Source organism: Protopterus annectens, chromosome 3.part0, assembly GCF_019279795.1.
Source record: "Protopterus annectens isolate FY-2018-M chromosome 3.part0, PAN1.0, whole genome shotgun sequence".
NCBI lineage: Eukaryota > Metazoa > Chordata > Ceratodontiformes > Protopteridae > Protopterus > Protopterus annectens.
The window spans coordinates 1,619,449,181-1,619,463,842 of NC_056731.1; the positions used below are offsets into that span (position 1 = coordinate 1,619,449,181).

Here is a 14,662-nt window from a genome sequence, read left to right on the forward strand (position 1 = left end):
TATTTCTTAGCTTGGTTAAGTGGTTGTTCAAAGAAAGAATTTTAGGCTGGTCGCTTTTTTTTTGCCTAAATTCTACAATAAAATGCAGTATTTCAGTTTACAAGGCAAGCTCAACAAAGAAGTACAGTCTTATTTCAAGAACAACATCTGAGGGGACTAATGTGCATCAGCACTGAAAGCACTTGATCACAAACACTTTTACATGTCAGATGCGTAATTCTGCCAAGACTTGCCATTTATGCTTATGTTAATATCAAATGTCCACACTCTCATTGTCAACAAAATATAGACTGCTTCGCTTGAGCTTGCTCATGCACTATGTAAAAAATTTACCCAGCATTTACTTCTGTTAAACTACACACTTACTGGAGGAGTCTTAAAACACTTGCTGCCTGTAAAGAGTTTACAAGTACAATTGATAACATGAAAACAATACCTGTGTATTTCTATACGGTTCTGTATCACACCACTTCCACTGGTATAATTCGCCTTTACTGCTTACTGCTACCAGTTCTGAATACAGAGCTCCGATAAAAATAAACTTGGTACCCTCCTAAAAAAAAAAAAATACACAAGGAAAACAAAGCCTCAGAACGATGGTTATAAAAAAAAATATTTGTAGATAAAATGCTTCAACAAACTAACTTGTATATTTACACTTGTTTGGAATACAATAAGTTATACATTAAAACCTTCATTATGCCACTTGTCATATCTGATAACATGGTTACGAAAAAAGTAAATTAACTCAAATGCAACATGATCCACAATAAAGGGATCTATACAGAGGATTACAAACACCACAAACTATCACATGGAATGATGGAAAAGGTGCTACATTAGAATTTTTTTTTTTTGTAAGCAAGAACTCACCAAAAAGTGAGCCAGAGTCCAGGAAGAAAGTAGACACCAAAGCTCAGTTAGGCCTGCTCACACATCCCACCCCCCAACCTGTCAGGCCACTTTAGGCACCTCAGAATGATAACTGAGGGATGGAGGAGGATTCCATACAAAAACAAGCCCCCTAGTTTCTCTTGCCATTGCCTCTATCTTACAATACTATCTACCTGATCGGGATCTACGCTCTTCAGATAAACATCTATCTATAAATCTCTGAGGACTAGTCGTCTCAGTCTCTACCCATACTGTGTAGCTAAATCTTGGAACAACTTGCCACTATCAGGCAAGTCCCTCACTACCAAACTTTCACGTCCCTCCTTAAAGAACATCTTTCCAAATCCTGGGTATTCTCATGTTCTCCTACCTAGCTATCATCTTGTCATGTCTTTAATATCCTCCTAGTCCTATTAATCTTCCTATTGTTTCTGTTCACCATAACTTCTATAACCTTTCAACCTAGAACTCTGCCGTTACACGTTTTTATTCTCTATTCTTCTCCCTCCAACAATCAATCTACTCACTCTATCACCTTCAACCAGAACACAAATTGTAGATTGTAGGTTTAATTACTTGCAAAGTCCTGTATCCGACTATGTATATGTATGTGTGTGTGTGTATATATATATATATATATATATATATATATATATATATATATATATATATATATGTGTGTGTGTGTGTGTGTGTATTTTATTTTAACCAAATGAAATTTCTCACTGTTTAATATCCTGTATTTAATTACTCTTCTGTGTCAAGTCTTTACGTGGAGCTTTTCTCCCCAGGACTCCCCTGAAATCTGGTGATCTCAACCCAGTCGGACTTTCCTAATTACCAAATGTCAAATAAATAAAAAACAATAAACAAACAAATCACAACGGCAGAGAGATGGTGGGTATGGTCCTAATATGCATAACTAATCCCTTTGGACATCTATTACTATGCTGAGTATTACTCATGCAACTACACTACTTCCATCACAAAGACTGCTGCTGCTGTACAATTCCTTAAACAATGGGAAGTAAACTGCTTTAATGTTTTATTAATCAAAAAGACTAACCTCCTGAAGCCCAAGAGGAGGCTACAGCATGCTCTTTAGAACTATAAAAGCAAATGCCCTGCTTCTGGACTGCACATGTGTAATGCTTAACAAAAAGTATGGATGACAAGTACATGCAGCTGCCTCAAATATTCTGAGCATTTTTTTTTTGGGGGGGGGGAGTGCTTCAGTAGCTGCTCTGGTGGAATATGGCCTTACTTCCTTACTGCCCGTCTTAACTGGGTAAACTAAGTAGTAATGCAAGTGACCAGACATTTTACAAGGTTTGTTTTGACACACGTCTTGTTTTCCAGAGAAGATTTGAGTTGATCCATCTGTCCAAATTTCTTGGACCTTTTGGTGTGCAAATGCTTTGACTGCCAATATATACTCATTAAAAAAAACCTTTTTTCTGTGGCCTATGTGAAAACACTGGCATCTGAACAGTTTCTAGTAAAGCATATTTTGACACATTTCGCACAAATGAGAAACTAGTTCTAAGGGCTACCCTGTTCAGGTGAAATGCTGCTTAAGGTTCATTTTGCATCAAGACTTGCAGCCTAGAGAGACTCTTCGGGTGGATGAAAATGACCATCTGGAATAAAGTTTCTCAAGACAAGAACTTTAATAGTGTCAAACTAGTGGACGCTAAAGGAGGCAAGGTGAGTTTTTCTGCAAAGTTCAAATCCAAAACAACAAGGATAGGTCTCCTGAGCAATCTCAAGTAGGGGACTCCCTTTCAAGTACTGCTTAAATGCCAAACAAAATGACAAACCCAGAACCATATGAAGAAATTCTACTAAAGCAGACAAGTGTACCATAATTAAGATACAACATAAAGCCTTCTCAAAACATTCAGGCAGGTTTATCAAAACAAAAGATGCAAGACTAGATTATGGGTTCCATCTGATAACCACTACTACAAACTGAGAACCTTTTTCATTTAATTAATTAAAATTTTATGTTGGGCTTCTTAGCTTCCAAATAAATACAGACCATTTCAGTGGGGAAGTGGTCCCAGAGTTCATCTACTCCGCCAGCTTGAAACGTCTCTGATTTGGATGCCCCAGGGTTCCCTTCCACTATGTTAGAAGTGCACACAAGTTCAGGACAAGCACAGACTCTCTTCTAATCATTTGAACTAGCTGTCAGAACAAAGGTTTTCTTGACCACAGTGGAGCTACAAAATTATCCCCTTCTCTTGGTCTCTTTATAAGCACTTTACAAAGGAGAGGAAAGATGAGCATACATAAACAGCAGTCTGTGTTCCACAAGATAAGGAAGGCACACACACACTACACAAGTTACCATGACTGTGGTATCTACTTGATGAATGCCACGGGAAAGAAATAAGTCCATCTCTGTGGCTCCCCACTTCTACAGCAACACCAGAAAGATTTGCCTGTGCAGTTTCCACTGCTGCAGTTTGGAAGAAAATCTGCTCAGCTATTATGCCAGTGAGTTCTGATTTGAGGGGATGTTCAGTGGATTAAAGGTGGAGGCCTAGTTCATGCTATCATGGGCAACTTAACACCATGAACAGGCATATATAGTGATGGTTGACTATAGCCATTTTTGTTGTCCCTGGGCACCACACTGATTTCAACAGTCCAGCAATTAATACAATGGAGCTTTAGTCATCTGAGCTAACAAGCTGCATCGAACGCCAAAGGTACAGGGTTTGAATCTTTCCACATTCATCTGCCTACTGTAACCTTGAGCAAGTCACTTACACACTGCTTTAGGATAATTAGGAATTTTGTTTAGGTTCCTTAATGGTCTCTTAGACTGCATGTCCAGTAAATACTTACAAACTTTTCTCTCCTCAATTTGTGATGTACGTTCTGATGCCCAGTTTGCACACCCATGCAAAATATGACAGCTTAACAGAAATCTAGGATTAAAAAGGCCATATTCATGGATGGCCCTTATTTTGGTACACCCACCACATGAACTTCCATTCTGAATGGCAGGATCAGAGGAGCAACTTTCTGCCAAGAGTGGGAGGGTTACTCTTACAGGAAGCCTAACCAAGAGATTCATCAGAATGGAAACAAACATGTAACAGTGCATTTAAAAACAAGAAGTTATGTACTCACCATAACGTTCGATGTATGTAGTCCATCTCGCCTCAAATTCTTACCCATGGGTTCAGAGCCGAATATCGGCTCCGACTCAGCCAAACTTTTCTAGCGCAAAGTCTTCTATTGGCTGGGTTAAGCAGGTATTCCATGCTGCACTGCTCCATATTCCCAGATCTAGTTTGTTGTGAATATTCATTCATACCCCATGCATACATAGCATCCAGGTAAAAAAGAATAAGCTAATGGTAAAGGGAACTCCGTAAATAGAAAAAACCTAACCTCCAGATCCTCCAGGAGGGGGGAAGGTGGGAGGGTAAGTAAGAATGTGAGGCGAGATGGACTACATACATCGAACGTTATGGTGAGTACATAACTTCTTGATGTTATGTAGTCCAATCTCGCCTACATTCTTACCCGTGGGACAGCGTCCCTAGCACCTACATCCTGGGTGGCTCATAGGAAAATACTCCTGAGTTCTGTGGAACCAAAGGACGACCTGCCCTTAGATACCACATCCAATTTGTAATGAGTAAAAAATGTGTGAGGAGAAGCCCAAGTAGCTGCAGCACATATATCATCCATTGACAATCTGACTTGATAGGCTGTGGATGTAGAAACAGCCCGAGAAGAATGAGCCTTAACCGGAAATGGCAGGTCTTTTCCTCCTGCGGAGTAGGCGAAAGAGATGCAACTGGATACCCATCTGGATAGGGTGATTTTTGAGACAGGGGACCCAATTTTGTTTTCTGAAAAGGAGACAAATAGTTGGTCAGACTTTTGGATATCTTTTGTTGCAGACAGAAACGTAACTGTCTGTGTACATCCAATTGATGAAATTTAAATTCTGCCTTGTTTGAAAAAATGAGGAAAGAATACAGGCAACTCAATAGACTGATTAATATTAGATACAGAGGCCACTTTAGGAAGAAAAGAAGGCTTTGGTCTAAGACAAACCCTGTCCTTATGGAAAATCAAGTATGGGGGTTTGACAGAAAGAGCTTGGATTTCTGAAACTCGCCTGGCCGAAGTGATTGCTATTAGGAAGGCTGTTTTTCAGGTCAAAAATTTCAAATCAAAGGTAGCTGCAGGCTCGAAAGGTGGTGAGGTAAGGGCTTGTAGAACAAAATTCAAATCCCACGGCATGATAGGTTCGGAGACCGGAGGACGGAGTAATAGAGTACCCTTGAGGAAAGCTTTACAGAGTCTGTGAGCCATCACACTAGGCTCATTAGCGACATGAAAATTAGAAATCGCTGCCAATTGAACTTTTATGGTAGCTGAAGCGGAACCCTGATGGAAAAGCATAGACAAAGGATCAATTACTTGGGTATGCGCCCAAATAGTAAACCTCTTCCATTTGCTAGAATAAATCTTCCTAGTAGAGGGCTTATGAGAGGAAGATAAAATGTGAACTACCTCCAGTGAAAAGTGATGAAGCCTAACTAACGATGGAAGTGGAGTAGCCAGGCTGTCAACCGGAGGGTCATCAGAGAGGGGTGGAACTGTCCCGACATGCGTCAGTAAATTTGGTTGTGGGTCCAGAATCCAAGGAGTGTCCACAATGTAGAGTTGGAGAAAGGGAAACCAGACTTGACGAGGCCAGTGTGGAGCAATCAGAATCATTCTGCTTCCCAAGGATTGGGCTTTCTGAATCACTTCTGACAGCAAGGGAAATGGAGGGAAAGCATAAAGACCGGAGGGCCAATCATGAACTAGAGCGTCCCTGGGTGACTCCCTCTCTGTGGGGGGATCAGCATGAAGCAGCTGCTGCATTTGGCATTGAGGGAGCTGCCAAAAATGTCGCAGAAAGGCTGACCCCATCTGATGAAGATTCGTTCTGCAAATAGACGATTCAGGGACCACTCGTAAAGGCATCAGAATAGCTCTGCTTAGCCTGTCCGCTATCACGTTGGACTTTCCCGGAATGTGCATTGCCACCAGAAACCGTTGGGAAGATATTGCCCATTGCCACACTCGCATGGCCTCTCTGCACAGGGGGTAAGATCTGGTTCCCCCTTGCTTGTTCAGATACCACACTACTGACATGTTGTCCCGAGGGTATTGCAATCGTCCCTAGAGGCAGATAGCTCTGAAGTGCCTGCAACGCAAGTAGCACCGCTCTCATCTCTAGGACACTGATATGAAGATGTATCTTGTGATCTTGCCAAGTGCCTTGGACCGTGCTGCCAAGATAATGCCCCCCCACCCCATCTGGGAGGCGTCTGTGGTCACTGTGGCAACCGGGATGGGTGGAACAAAGGGTTTTCCTCTGTCCAGATTGTTGGTGCAAAGTCACTAACTGAGGTCCTGTTTGCATCTGTCCATGAGCAAAATGGGGTGAGAAAGTGGAAATTTTTGGAGACACCATTGGACAAAGAGGAGCCATTGAAGAAGTCTCATGTGCAACCTCGCTAGAGGGACCAACATAATTGTAGCTGCCATGGTCCCCAGGAGTTGAAGAACCCATCTTGCCTTTGCTTTCCTCAGGGGCATCAAGGAGTGTATCTGTTGCTGTAAGACTCTGATCCTTTCTTTCGGTAAAAATGCTCACATTCGAACAGTGTCTAATTCTGCGCCTATAAAGGTGACACGCTGTGAGGACATCAAGGCAGATTTTTCCCAATTTAGTGTTATGCCCAACCGTTGACAGAGAGTGATGGTAGCATCCCTGGTTTGGATTAGCAGATGCCTGGTGGGGGCGGTAAGGAGCCACTCGTCCAGATACGGAACCACTTGGAATCCTTGGCGTCTCAAGTGAGCCATCACCACCGCCATACACTTGAACACCCTGGGGGCTGTGGTGAGACCAAAGGGCAAGGCTCGAAACTGGAAATGACTGGCTCCCAGCCGGAAGCGTAGGTGACTCCTGGATGCCTTGTCCATTTTGACATGGTAGTAAGCATCCTTGAGGTCGATGGAGCACATCCATACCCTCCTCTCCCAACAATGGGAGAGACTATTGTAGTGTGACCATACGGAACTTGGACTTCTGTACATAGTTTTCAGCCAGATGAGATCTAATATGGGTCTCTGGTCCCCTGTTCTTTTCGGCACCAAAAAGAATCTTGAGTTAATCCCTGATCCCACTTGGTCTGAGGGGACACGCTGGATGGCTCCCTTTCCTAGCAGCTTTGAAACCTCTGAGGCTGCTTGATCCCTTTGACTGGGTGGAACGTCCGGGATTTTTCTGACTGAAGGTGGGTCTGACTTGAACGGAATGGTATAACCTCCGGAAATTATTCGTAATACCCATCTGTCCTGGGTGATTCTTTTCCAGGCTTCCGGATATAACGATATTCAACCCCCGACTCGCTCCTGATAAGCATAGTCGAGCAATCCCTCATGAACGAGAGTAGGGAGAGCAGCGAAAGGAATTGCGGGGGCCCCATCTGCCTCTAGGGCGGCATCTCCCTGAGTAACTTCCTCTCCCTCTGCCTCTGGAGGGGGACTCAACTTGTGCAGCAGGAAAAAACCTCTGATTTTTTTAACCACATCTTCCCACCCCGCTGGGCTTTGGGGTAAGGCCTAGAGGAAAGGGAAAAACGGAACCCTACAGCAGACAGGGTCTTTCTCTCTTGCTCGTACCTGGTGAGGGTGTCTTTCACTTTGGTTCCGAACAAAGAGGAACCAAAGGGGCCGTCAGTGAAAGAAGACTTGAAGGCCTCCGCAAAATGACAAAGGCGCATCCAGGCTTGCCTTCTAAGGGTGACTCCTGAGCTTGCTGCCCTACTCGCTCCATTGGCTGTATATGAAGTGAGCCGCATGGAAAGAGTTGACGGAGTTGAGGGTAGACACCTGGGTGTTAACCGTCTGGACCACTACCTCAGGAACGTTACCCGCAAGAGTATCTCCTAACTCCTTGAGATGATCTCTCTGGAGCAGAGTGAAATGAGACAGGTAAGTTCAGCGACCGCAAGGTAAAGGTTGCTGACGAAAGGGTACGCTTCCCATACCGGTCCATGGTCCTAGACTCCTTGTTAGGAGGATGGACGGAGGAAGAAGTCTCTGCTACTTCCTTCTGAGTGGCTGCCGCCACCACCCTGGCATCCACAGGGTCTCCTTTGGTCAGAAACTCCTTACCCAGGGGAGCAGAAAGAAATTTGTTGGGGCGCCTGGGTACGGGTTCCACAGAATCAGGGTTTTCCCACACCCTCCGACAAATCAAATCTATGAGCTCGTCGAAGGGTGGGGACACCCAGGAGGCGGAGGGCTGAGCACCAAAAGCGTTAAAGAAGACAGACTCCTCCTCGGAGGGGGGCGTTGGGACGGTCAGTCACCTCTTTGTTTCAATATTTCCAGGATATCGGAGAAGGAAACATCATCAGAGGATGACTTGGGAGACCCTCCCGATTCTTCATGGTCAGTATCAGAGGTGAGAGACTCATCCTGGGAGTCTATGTGCTTCCTCTTGCACATTTTCTTTCTAGGGAGCTCTTCAGGCACGAACTCAGAAGGGCCTTCAGAAAGTTGGGGACAACTCGTGGGGGTATCCCTAGGCCTTGGTGCTCTGCTGTCTATGGAAAGGTGGTGATCAGAGGCTCTCACCGGAATCGTGGGGGACAGAATGACCGACCCGTCTGATGTAGCTGATGATCTGGCCAGCGCAGTCTACATGGCCTTGAAGGCGTGCCCCCCCCCACCCGAGTCTGAGAATCGACCAGCCTCCGAGACCATGACTGGAGTTGGAGTTCCTCGAGCCGAGGCACCGAGCAGGAGACTCTGAACCGAAATATGTCCCGAGATGTCCCCCTCGGGCCCGACTGAAGAATCCCGAGTCCCGAACCCCATGGACAGAGCCGACGGGGTTGGAGCCGATGTCGGTAGCGATAGGGCCGGAGGAGCCATCAGAACCGACCTAGGAACATCACACGGCACAGAACACACTGGCTCCGAAGACAGAGATGCGATCGGAGGATGATCGAAGAAGGGGTCGGGACGGGCTCCGGAGCCGACTGGGCTGGAGCCGAAAACAATTTTGCCAAAACCGGTGACTGGCGGAGCCTCTGGACCACCCTATCAACATCCACATCCAAAAGAGTACTGGAGGATTTGGAGGACAGAGAAGGAGATCAAGATCTCATCTCAGGAGAAACTGGTCTAAGACTGGGCGATCGGCTCCGAAGAGGTTCCAATGTAATTGGAGCCGACACCGGTTCCATCACCACAGACACTTCCTGCGGCCCCGAGGACAGTGGAGCCGAGGAGGTCGAAGCAAGTTTTGTGAGTTTCTCCGGAGGCTCCGAGGATGCTGACGGAGCCGGAGATCTCTTTTTAGACTTAGATGATTTAGACTTACCACTGGGAGAAGAATCGATGGCCTCTTCGAAAGAGGGTTTCAAGAGTCCCTTTAAAATCAGCTTATTCTTTCTCTCTTGGAGCACTCTGGGACTGAAAGCATGGCAAAGGCTGCAGGACTCCTGCAGATGAATGGCTCCCAGGCAATAAACACAAATTGAATGCCCATCGGTGATGGACATCTTGTAAACGCATTTAGAGCACTAAAACCCGAAGGTTAGTGCTCCTTGGGATCCTTGGACATTTCTCAACAACAATCACCAAAACCAACACAACCCAAGAAACGGTCTGACAAGAACTACACAGAAGCGCAACACCACAAAAACGCGGGAACAAGTTATGAACTGTAACAGCACACACACACTGAGGAACACACACAGAGACAAACCAGGTCAAAAACCTCTAACTAAAATGGTTAATGACTACAAATAGCAAAGGAACAGACACCAAACCTCTAACTTAAACAGTTTAGCGCGAATAGACAGGACAAGAGGACTAGGTCCTCTAACTGAAACGGGCCTAGTCCGAGGGAACAGTTAGCGGGATACCACAAATCACAAGCACACTACCAAAACCAAAACACTGAACAGACAATAGTTATGAAAATAGCTTTTTGTTTATAATAATTTTTCTCAAGAACAAGAAAAAGGGTACTTAGCCACAGCCAAGAGCGAGACCACGTCCGAGCTACACGAGTGGCAAACAAGATCTGGGAATATGGAGCAGTGCAGCATGGGATACTTGCTTAGCCCAGCCAATAGAAGACTTCGAGCTAGAAAAGTCTGGATGAGTCGGAGCCGATATTCGGCTCCGAACCCACGGGTAAGAATGTAGGCAAGATTGGACTACATAACATCACTTGTTTCTGTCAAACAATTCTTTTAGGTCAACTTGACAAGGAACTGATTTAGGCAATTTATTTTGCAGTTTGCTATCCAAACTCGTATGCTGGTCCATAGAACATTTTCAGTCATGACTCAAAGCGCAACAAGGTTATTCTATTTATATTTTATTTGCAAAGTATCATTTGATAGTCTATATAACATAAATTAAAGATAACTAAAAGCAGAAAAGACAAAAAAACTGTGATACATTAAATTACACTAATTTAAACAAGACAACAGCATTCAGAATACAATGCAGACAAAATAAACAATGAAATTTAAAAAAAAAAATATATATATATATATATAGATATATATAGATAGATATATATATATATAGATATATATATATATACAGATATATATATAGATATATATATATATAGATATATATACATATATATATATATATATGTATAGCCTAGAATTGACCAAATCGGTTACAAACACAAAACACTGGCAAAGCTGGGTGGGAAGGAGCAGAAATTGTCAACTCACCAATCCCAGAAGGGAGTGCATTATTTCTCCCTACAATCTGGCACTTTTACTTATTTTTTTACTGGGTTAGTGAAATAACCTCAACAGGTCAATTACAGGGACAGCCCATGTGAACAGACAGACATAAGAAGTGAACAAAAAGTACAGTTTTGTACCTACCATAAATGTAGATGTTCGAAGATCCACATTGCTGCAGTCATAAACTGTGGGTAGTCCGCTGTCCTCGGTCGGCCCGAATACCAAAGTGTTAGGCTGGCGTCGGTCATGGTCGCTTAGATCTGACGTCAGTACGCCGTGGTACTAAAGCGCATGACCTCAGTCTTTCTTGCCCCAGATGTCAGAAGGCCCTAAAAAGAAAGGCCATAGCCAAAATACAGGAAAAACATCCAACCACCCATGTACAAACAATATTTACAACCCACACCACACAACCACCCCAAACTACAGTGGGGAAGGAGGGAGGGAAAATTGGACTGCAGCAATGTGGATCTTCGAACATCTACATTTATGGTAGGTACTAAACTGTACTATGTTCTTCATCTCACACTGCTGCAGTCATAACCTGTGGGTAGAATCCCAAAGCAAAGGTAAAGGGAGGTTGGCAAAATCATAAAGCATTGGGAGCTGCTAACATGCCCTGCAAAACTGCAGTGGCAAACCCAGCCCTAGATTTTGAATAAAGAGGGAGATGATAATGTTTAGAAAAAGTGTGCACTGAACTCCAAGTAGCTGCCTCCAAATATCTTTAGTAGCTACACCCCTCAGAAAAGCAGTAGAAGTGGCAGTGGCCCTAGTGGAATGAGGTCTGATTCCAGCCGGAATCTCCTTACCATGATGAGAATAACAAAAGGCAATACAATGACCAATCCACTTAGAAATAGTTTGTTTAGAAACAGGTTTCCCCTGAGAACCCAAAGCAAAAGAAACAAACAACTGTTGAGACTGTCTGAACCCTTTAGTTCTGCTCAAATAATAACGCAACTGCCTGTGAATATCCAAAGAGTGCAAAATGTTTTCCCCTTTATTTTGGGGATCAGCATAAAAAGTAGGCAAATGAATAGACTGGTTCAAGGCCACATTTGAGACCACTTTAGGCATGAAAGTAGGGTTAGTACGCAAAGAGACCCTGTCCTTATGAAAAATTAGGAAGGGTTCAACTGCCATTAGAGCCTGTAATTCAGATACCCTTCTAGCAGATGTAATGGCCAACAAAAAAGCTGTCTTCCAAGACAAAAACTTCAACTCAGCTGTAGCTGCAGGTTCAAAAGGAGATAAAGTGAGTTTCTCCAACACAAAATTGAGATCCCAGGAAGGAGTAGGAGCTCTACGTGGGGGTCTTATGTTCTTTGCCCCTCTAAGAAATTGCTTGAACAAAGGATGAGAGAATAAAGGTGGGTCACAGTCATAGTGAGCAGAAATAGCTGCAGCATGAACTTTTACAGAGGAGAAAGACAAACCTTTGTCTAGTAATTCTCTAAGATACTGAAGAGAAACACTCAAATTAGGAATTGAAACATCAAAGCACTTTGCTTTGCTCCAAAGAAAAAATCTCCTCCATTTATCAGCATAAACCTTCCTTGTACTAGGCCGTCTGGCCTCCAAAATAACATGCAAAACTTGTTGAAGAAGCTGCGACCCTCCAGGGTCTAGAACAGAATATGCCAGGCTACCAGATGCAGGGACTGTATCCTGACATTGATGAAATGATTGCCTGCCTGGGACAAAAGGTGTGGACTTGCTGGCAAAGGCCAAGGAGGCTCCCGTACTAAACTCCTCAGCAGAGGGTACCAGTGCTGACGTGGCCAATCTGGAGCTATAAGAATCATGGAAGGCTTGTCCTGTCTGACCTTCAAGAGCACCTTGGGAAGGAGAGGCAGAGGAGGAAAGGCATAGACGTGAAGATTGTTCCAACTGAATGAAAGAGCATCCACTTTCCAAGCTTTTGGATGAAACATCTTTGTGCAAAACTTTGGCAGCTGGAAATTTAGTGGAGAAGCGAACAGATCTATGTCTGGAGTCCCCCAAACCACTGTCAACTGTCGAAATACATGAGGATTCAATTTCCACTCGTGGGGATCCACCATCTGTCTGCTCAAAACATCTGGTAAGGAGTTCTGTGCTCCTGGCAGAAACCTTGCCTGAAGATTGAGGATTGAGGTGCAAACTGAGAGCAGTCTCCCACAAAATCATAGCTTGTCTGCAGAGTGGGTACGAATGGGTTCCCCCTTGCTTGTTGATGTACCACATGACAGTTGTGTTGTCTGTTTGAATCAACACTTGTCCTGGGTGAAGTAGATCCTTGAAGGCCATCAATGCAAATTGGATTGCTAACATCTCCTTCATGTTGATATGCAAATGTTGAAGTCTGGCAGGCCACGTGTCTTGAACCCATTTTCCATTGAGGTGTGCTCCCCAAGCCTTGTCCGAGGCATCTGTCGTTAAGATCTGACTCGCCTCTGGTCGGGTCACAGAGAGTCCCTTGTTTAGGTGACATTCCTGAGCCCACCACAAAAATTCCTTCTGAATGCAAGGTATTATCTGAATGACAGTGTCCAAATCGTGGCAGTGTTGAGTCCATACACTTTTGAGATAACATTGTAACTTCCTCATATGCAGTTTGGCATTGGGAAGCACCAGAATACAAGATGCCATGAACCCCAAGGCTTGAAGGACTGTCCTTGCAGTCAGTCTGGACAGGAGAGACAATTGTTGGAAGTAAAGGGTAAGATTTCTTTGCTTGTCCGGGGTCAAAAACGCCATCTGAGAGGCTGTATTCAGTCTCACACCCAGAAAGCACATGTCCTGAGAGGGTACTAGACTGGACTTTATTTCATTCACAGAATACCCTAGGCACCTTAACACTGCCATAACATACTGAAGATGGTGAAGTAGCTTGTCTTTGTCTTCAGCAAGAATCAGGCAGTCGTCCAAATAAGGATAAATTTGTATTCCTCTTAACCGTAAGAAGGCTATCACCGGAGCCAGAACCTTTGTGAACACCCTGGGCGCAGTAGATAAGCCAAAGGGCAATGCAGAGAACTGATAATGTAAAGTCCCAGCCCAAAAACGCAGGAATCTCCTGCAGCTTGGCCTGATAGGAATATGAAGATCAGCCTCCTTGAGATCCAGAGTTACCATCCAGTGATCTTTGCCTAGCATAAAGTCAACATTTTGAATTTTGGAATGTCCAGGTATGTGTTGAGAATAGACAGATCCAGAATTGGCCTCCTTTCTTTGGTACAAGAAACAGGCGAGAGTAAAATCCTAGGCCCACCTCTGATGGAGGGACCTGCTGGATAGCTCCCATTTGAAGAAGTAAAGAAATCTGTTTGTGAGCCTCTGCCTTTTGCTGAGGAGGAACATCTGGCATGCATTTGAAAGGGGGCAATGTGTGGAAATAAAACTTGTAGCCTTGGTTTATAATGTCCAACACCCATTTGTCCTGGGTGACTAAAAGCCAATTTTGCCTGAAAAGTGCCAACTTTCCTCCCAGAGGAGCTGCCAGACAGAAAGGATCGGGCAGCTGAAGATGCAGGTCATTGGGTCTGTTTACGAAAGGACTGGCCCCTGCCCTCACCTGTAGACTGTGCAGGGGAACTCCACGTCCTAGGCCTAAAAGAACCCTGTGCATGAGCTCTGCCCCTACCATGTCTAGATCTGCCCCTAGACTGTAAATCAGAAGAAGGGTAAGCCCATCCCTTAGTAGGCCAATTTCTGCTAAACTTAGGGGGCTGCACCTGCAAAAAATCTTTAACAGTCTGCATAGACTTAGCTTTGTCCTCCATTTTCTTCAAGACTGACTCCACAGGAGAACCAAACAAAACTTCAGACTGAAGGGGAGCATCCAAAATTCGAGCTTTAACATGCTCTGGCAAGTTCTGATCCTTAAGCCAGGCGTGCCGACGAATAACTGATCCAGTGGCAGCCACCCTGGAAGAGGCCTGCAAAGCATCAAAACCACA

The 14,662-nt window shown here is 44.4% G+C and overlaps 1 protein-coding gene across 1 annotated transcript in view; it reads right to left on the reverse strand.

Moving 5' to 3' along the window:
* UBR5 (ubiquitin protein ligase E3 component n-recognin 5) overlaps positions 1 to 14,662 on the reverse strand; it is a 3,965,620-nt gene that overhangs the window by 3,137,635 nt on the left and 813,323 nt on the right. Inside the window, exon 12 of the mRNA XM_044065648.1 lies at positions 437 to 553. Within this exon, the coding sequence (XP_043921583.1) occupies positions 437 to 553 (117 nt within the window). The remainder of the gene's footprint in view (positions 1 to 436; positions 554 to 14,662) is intronic.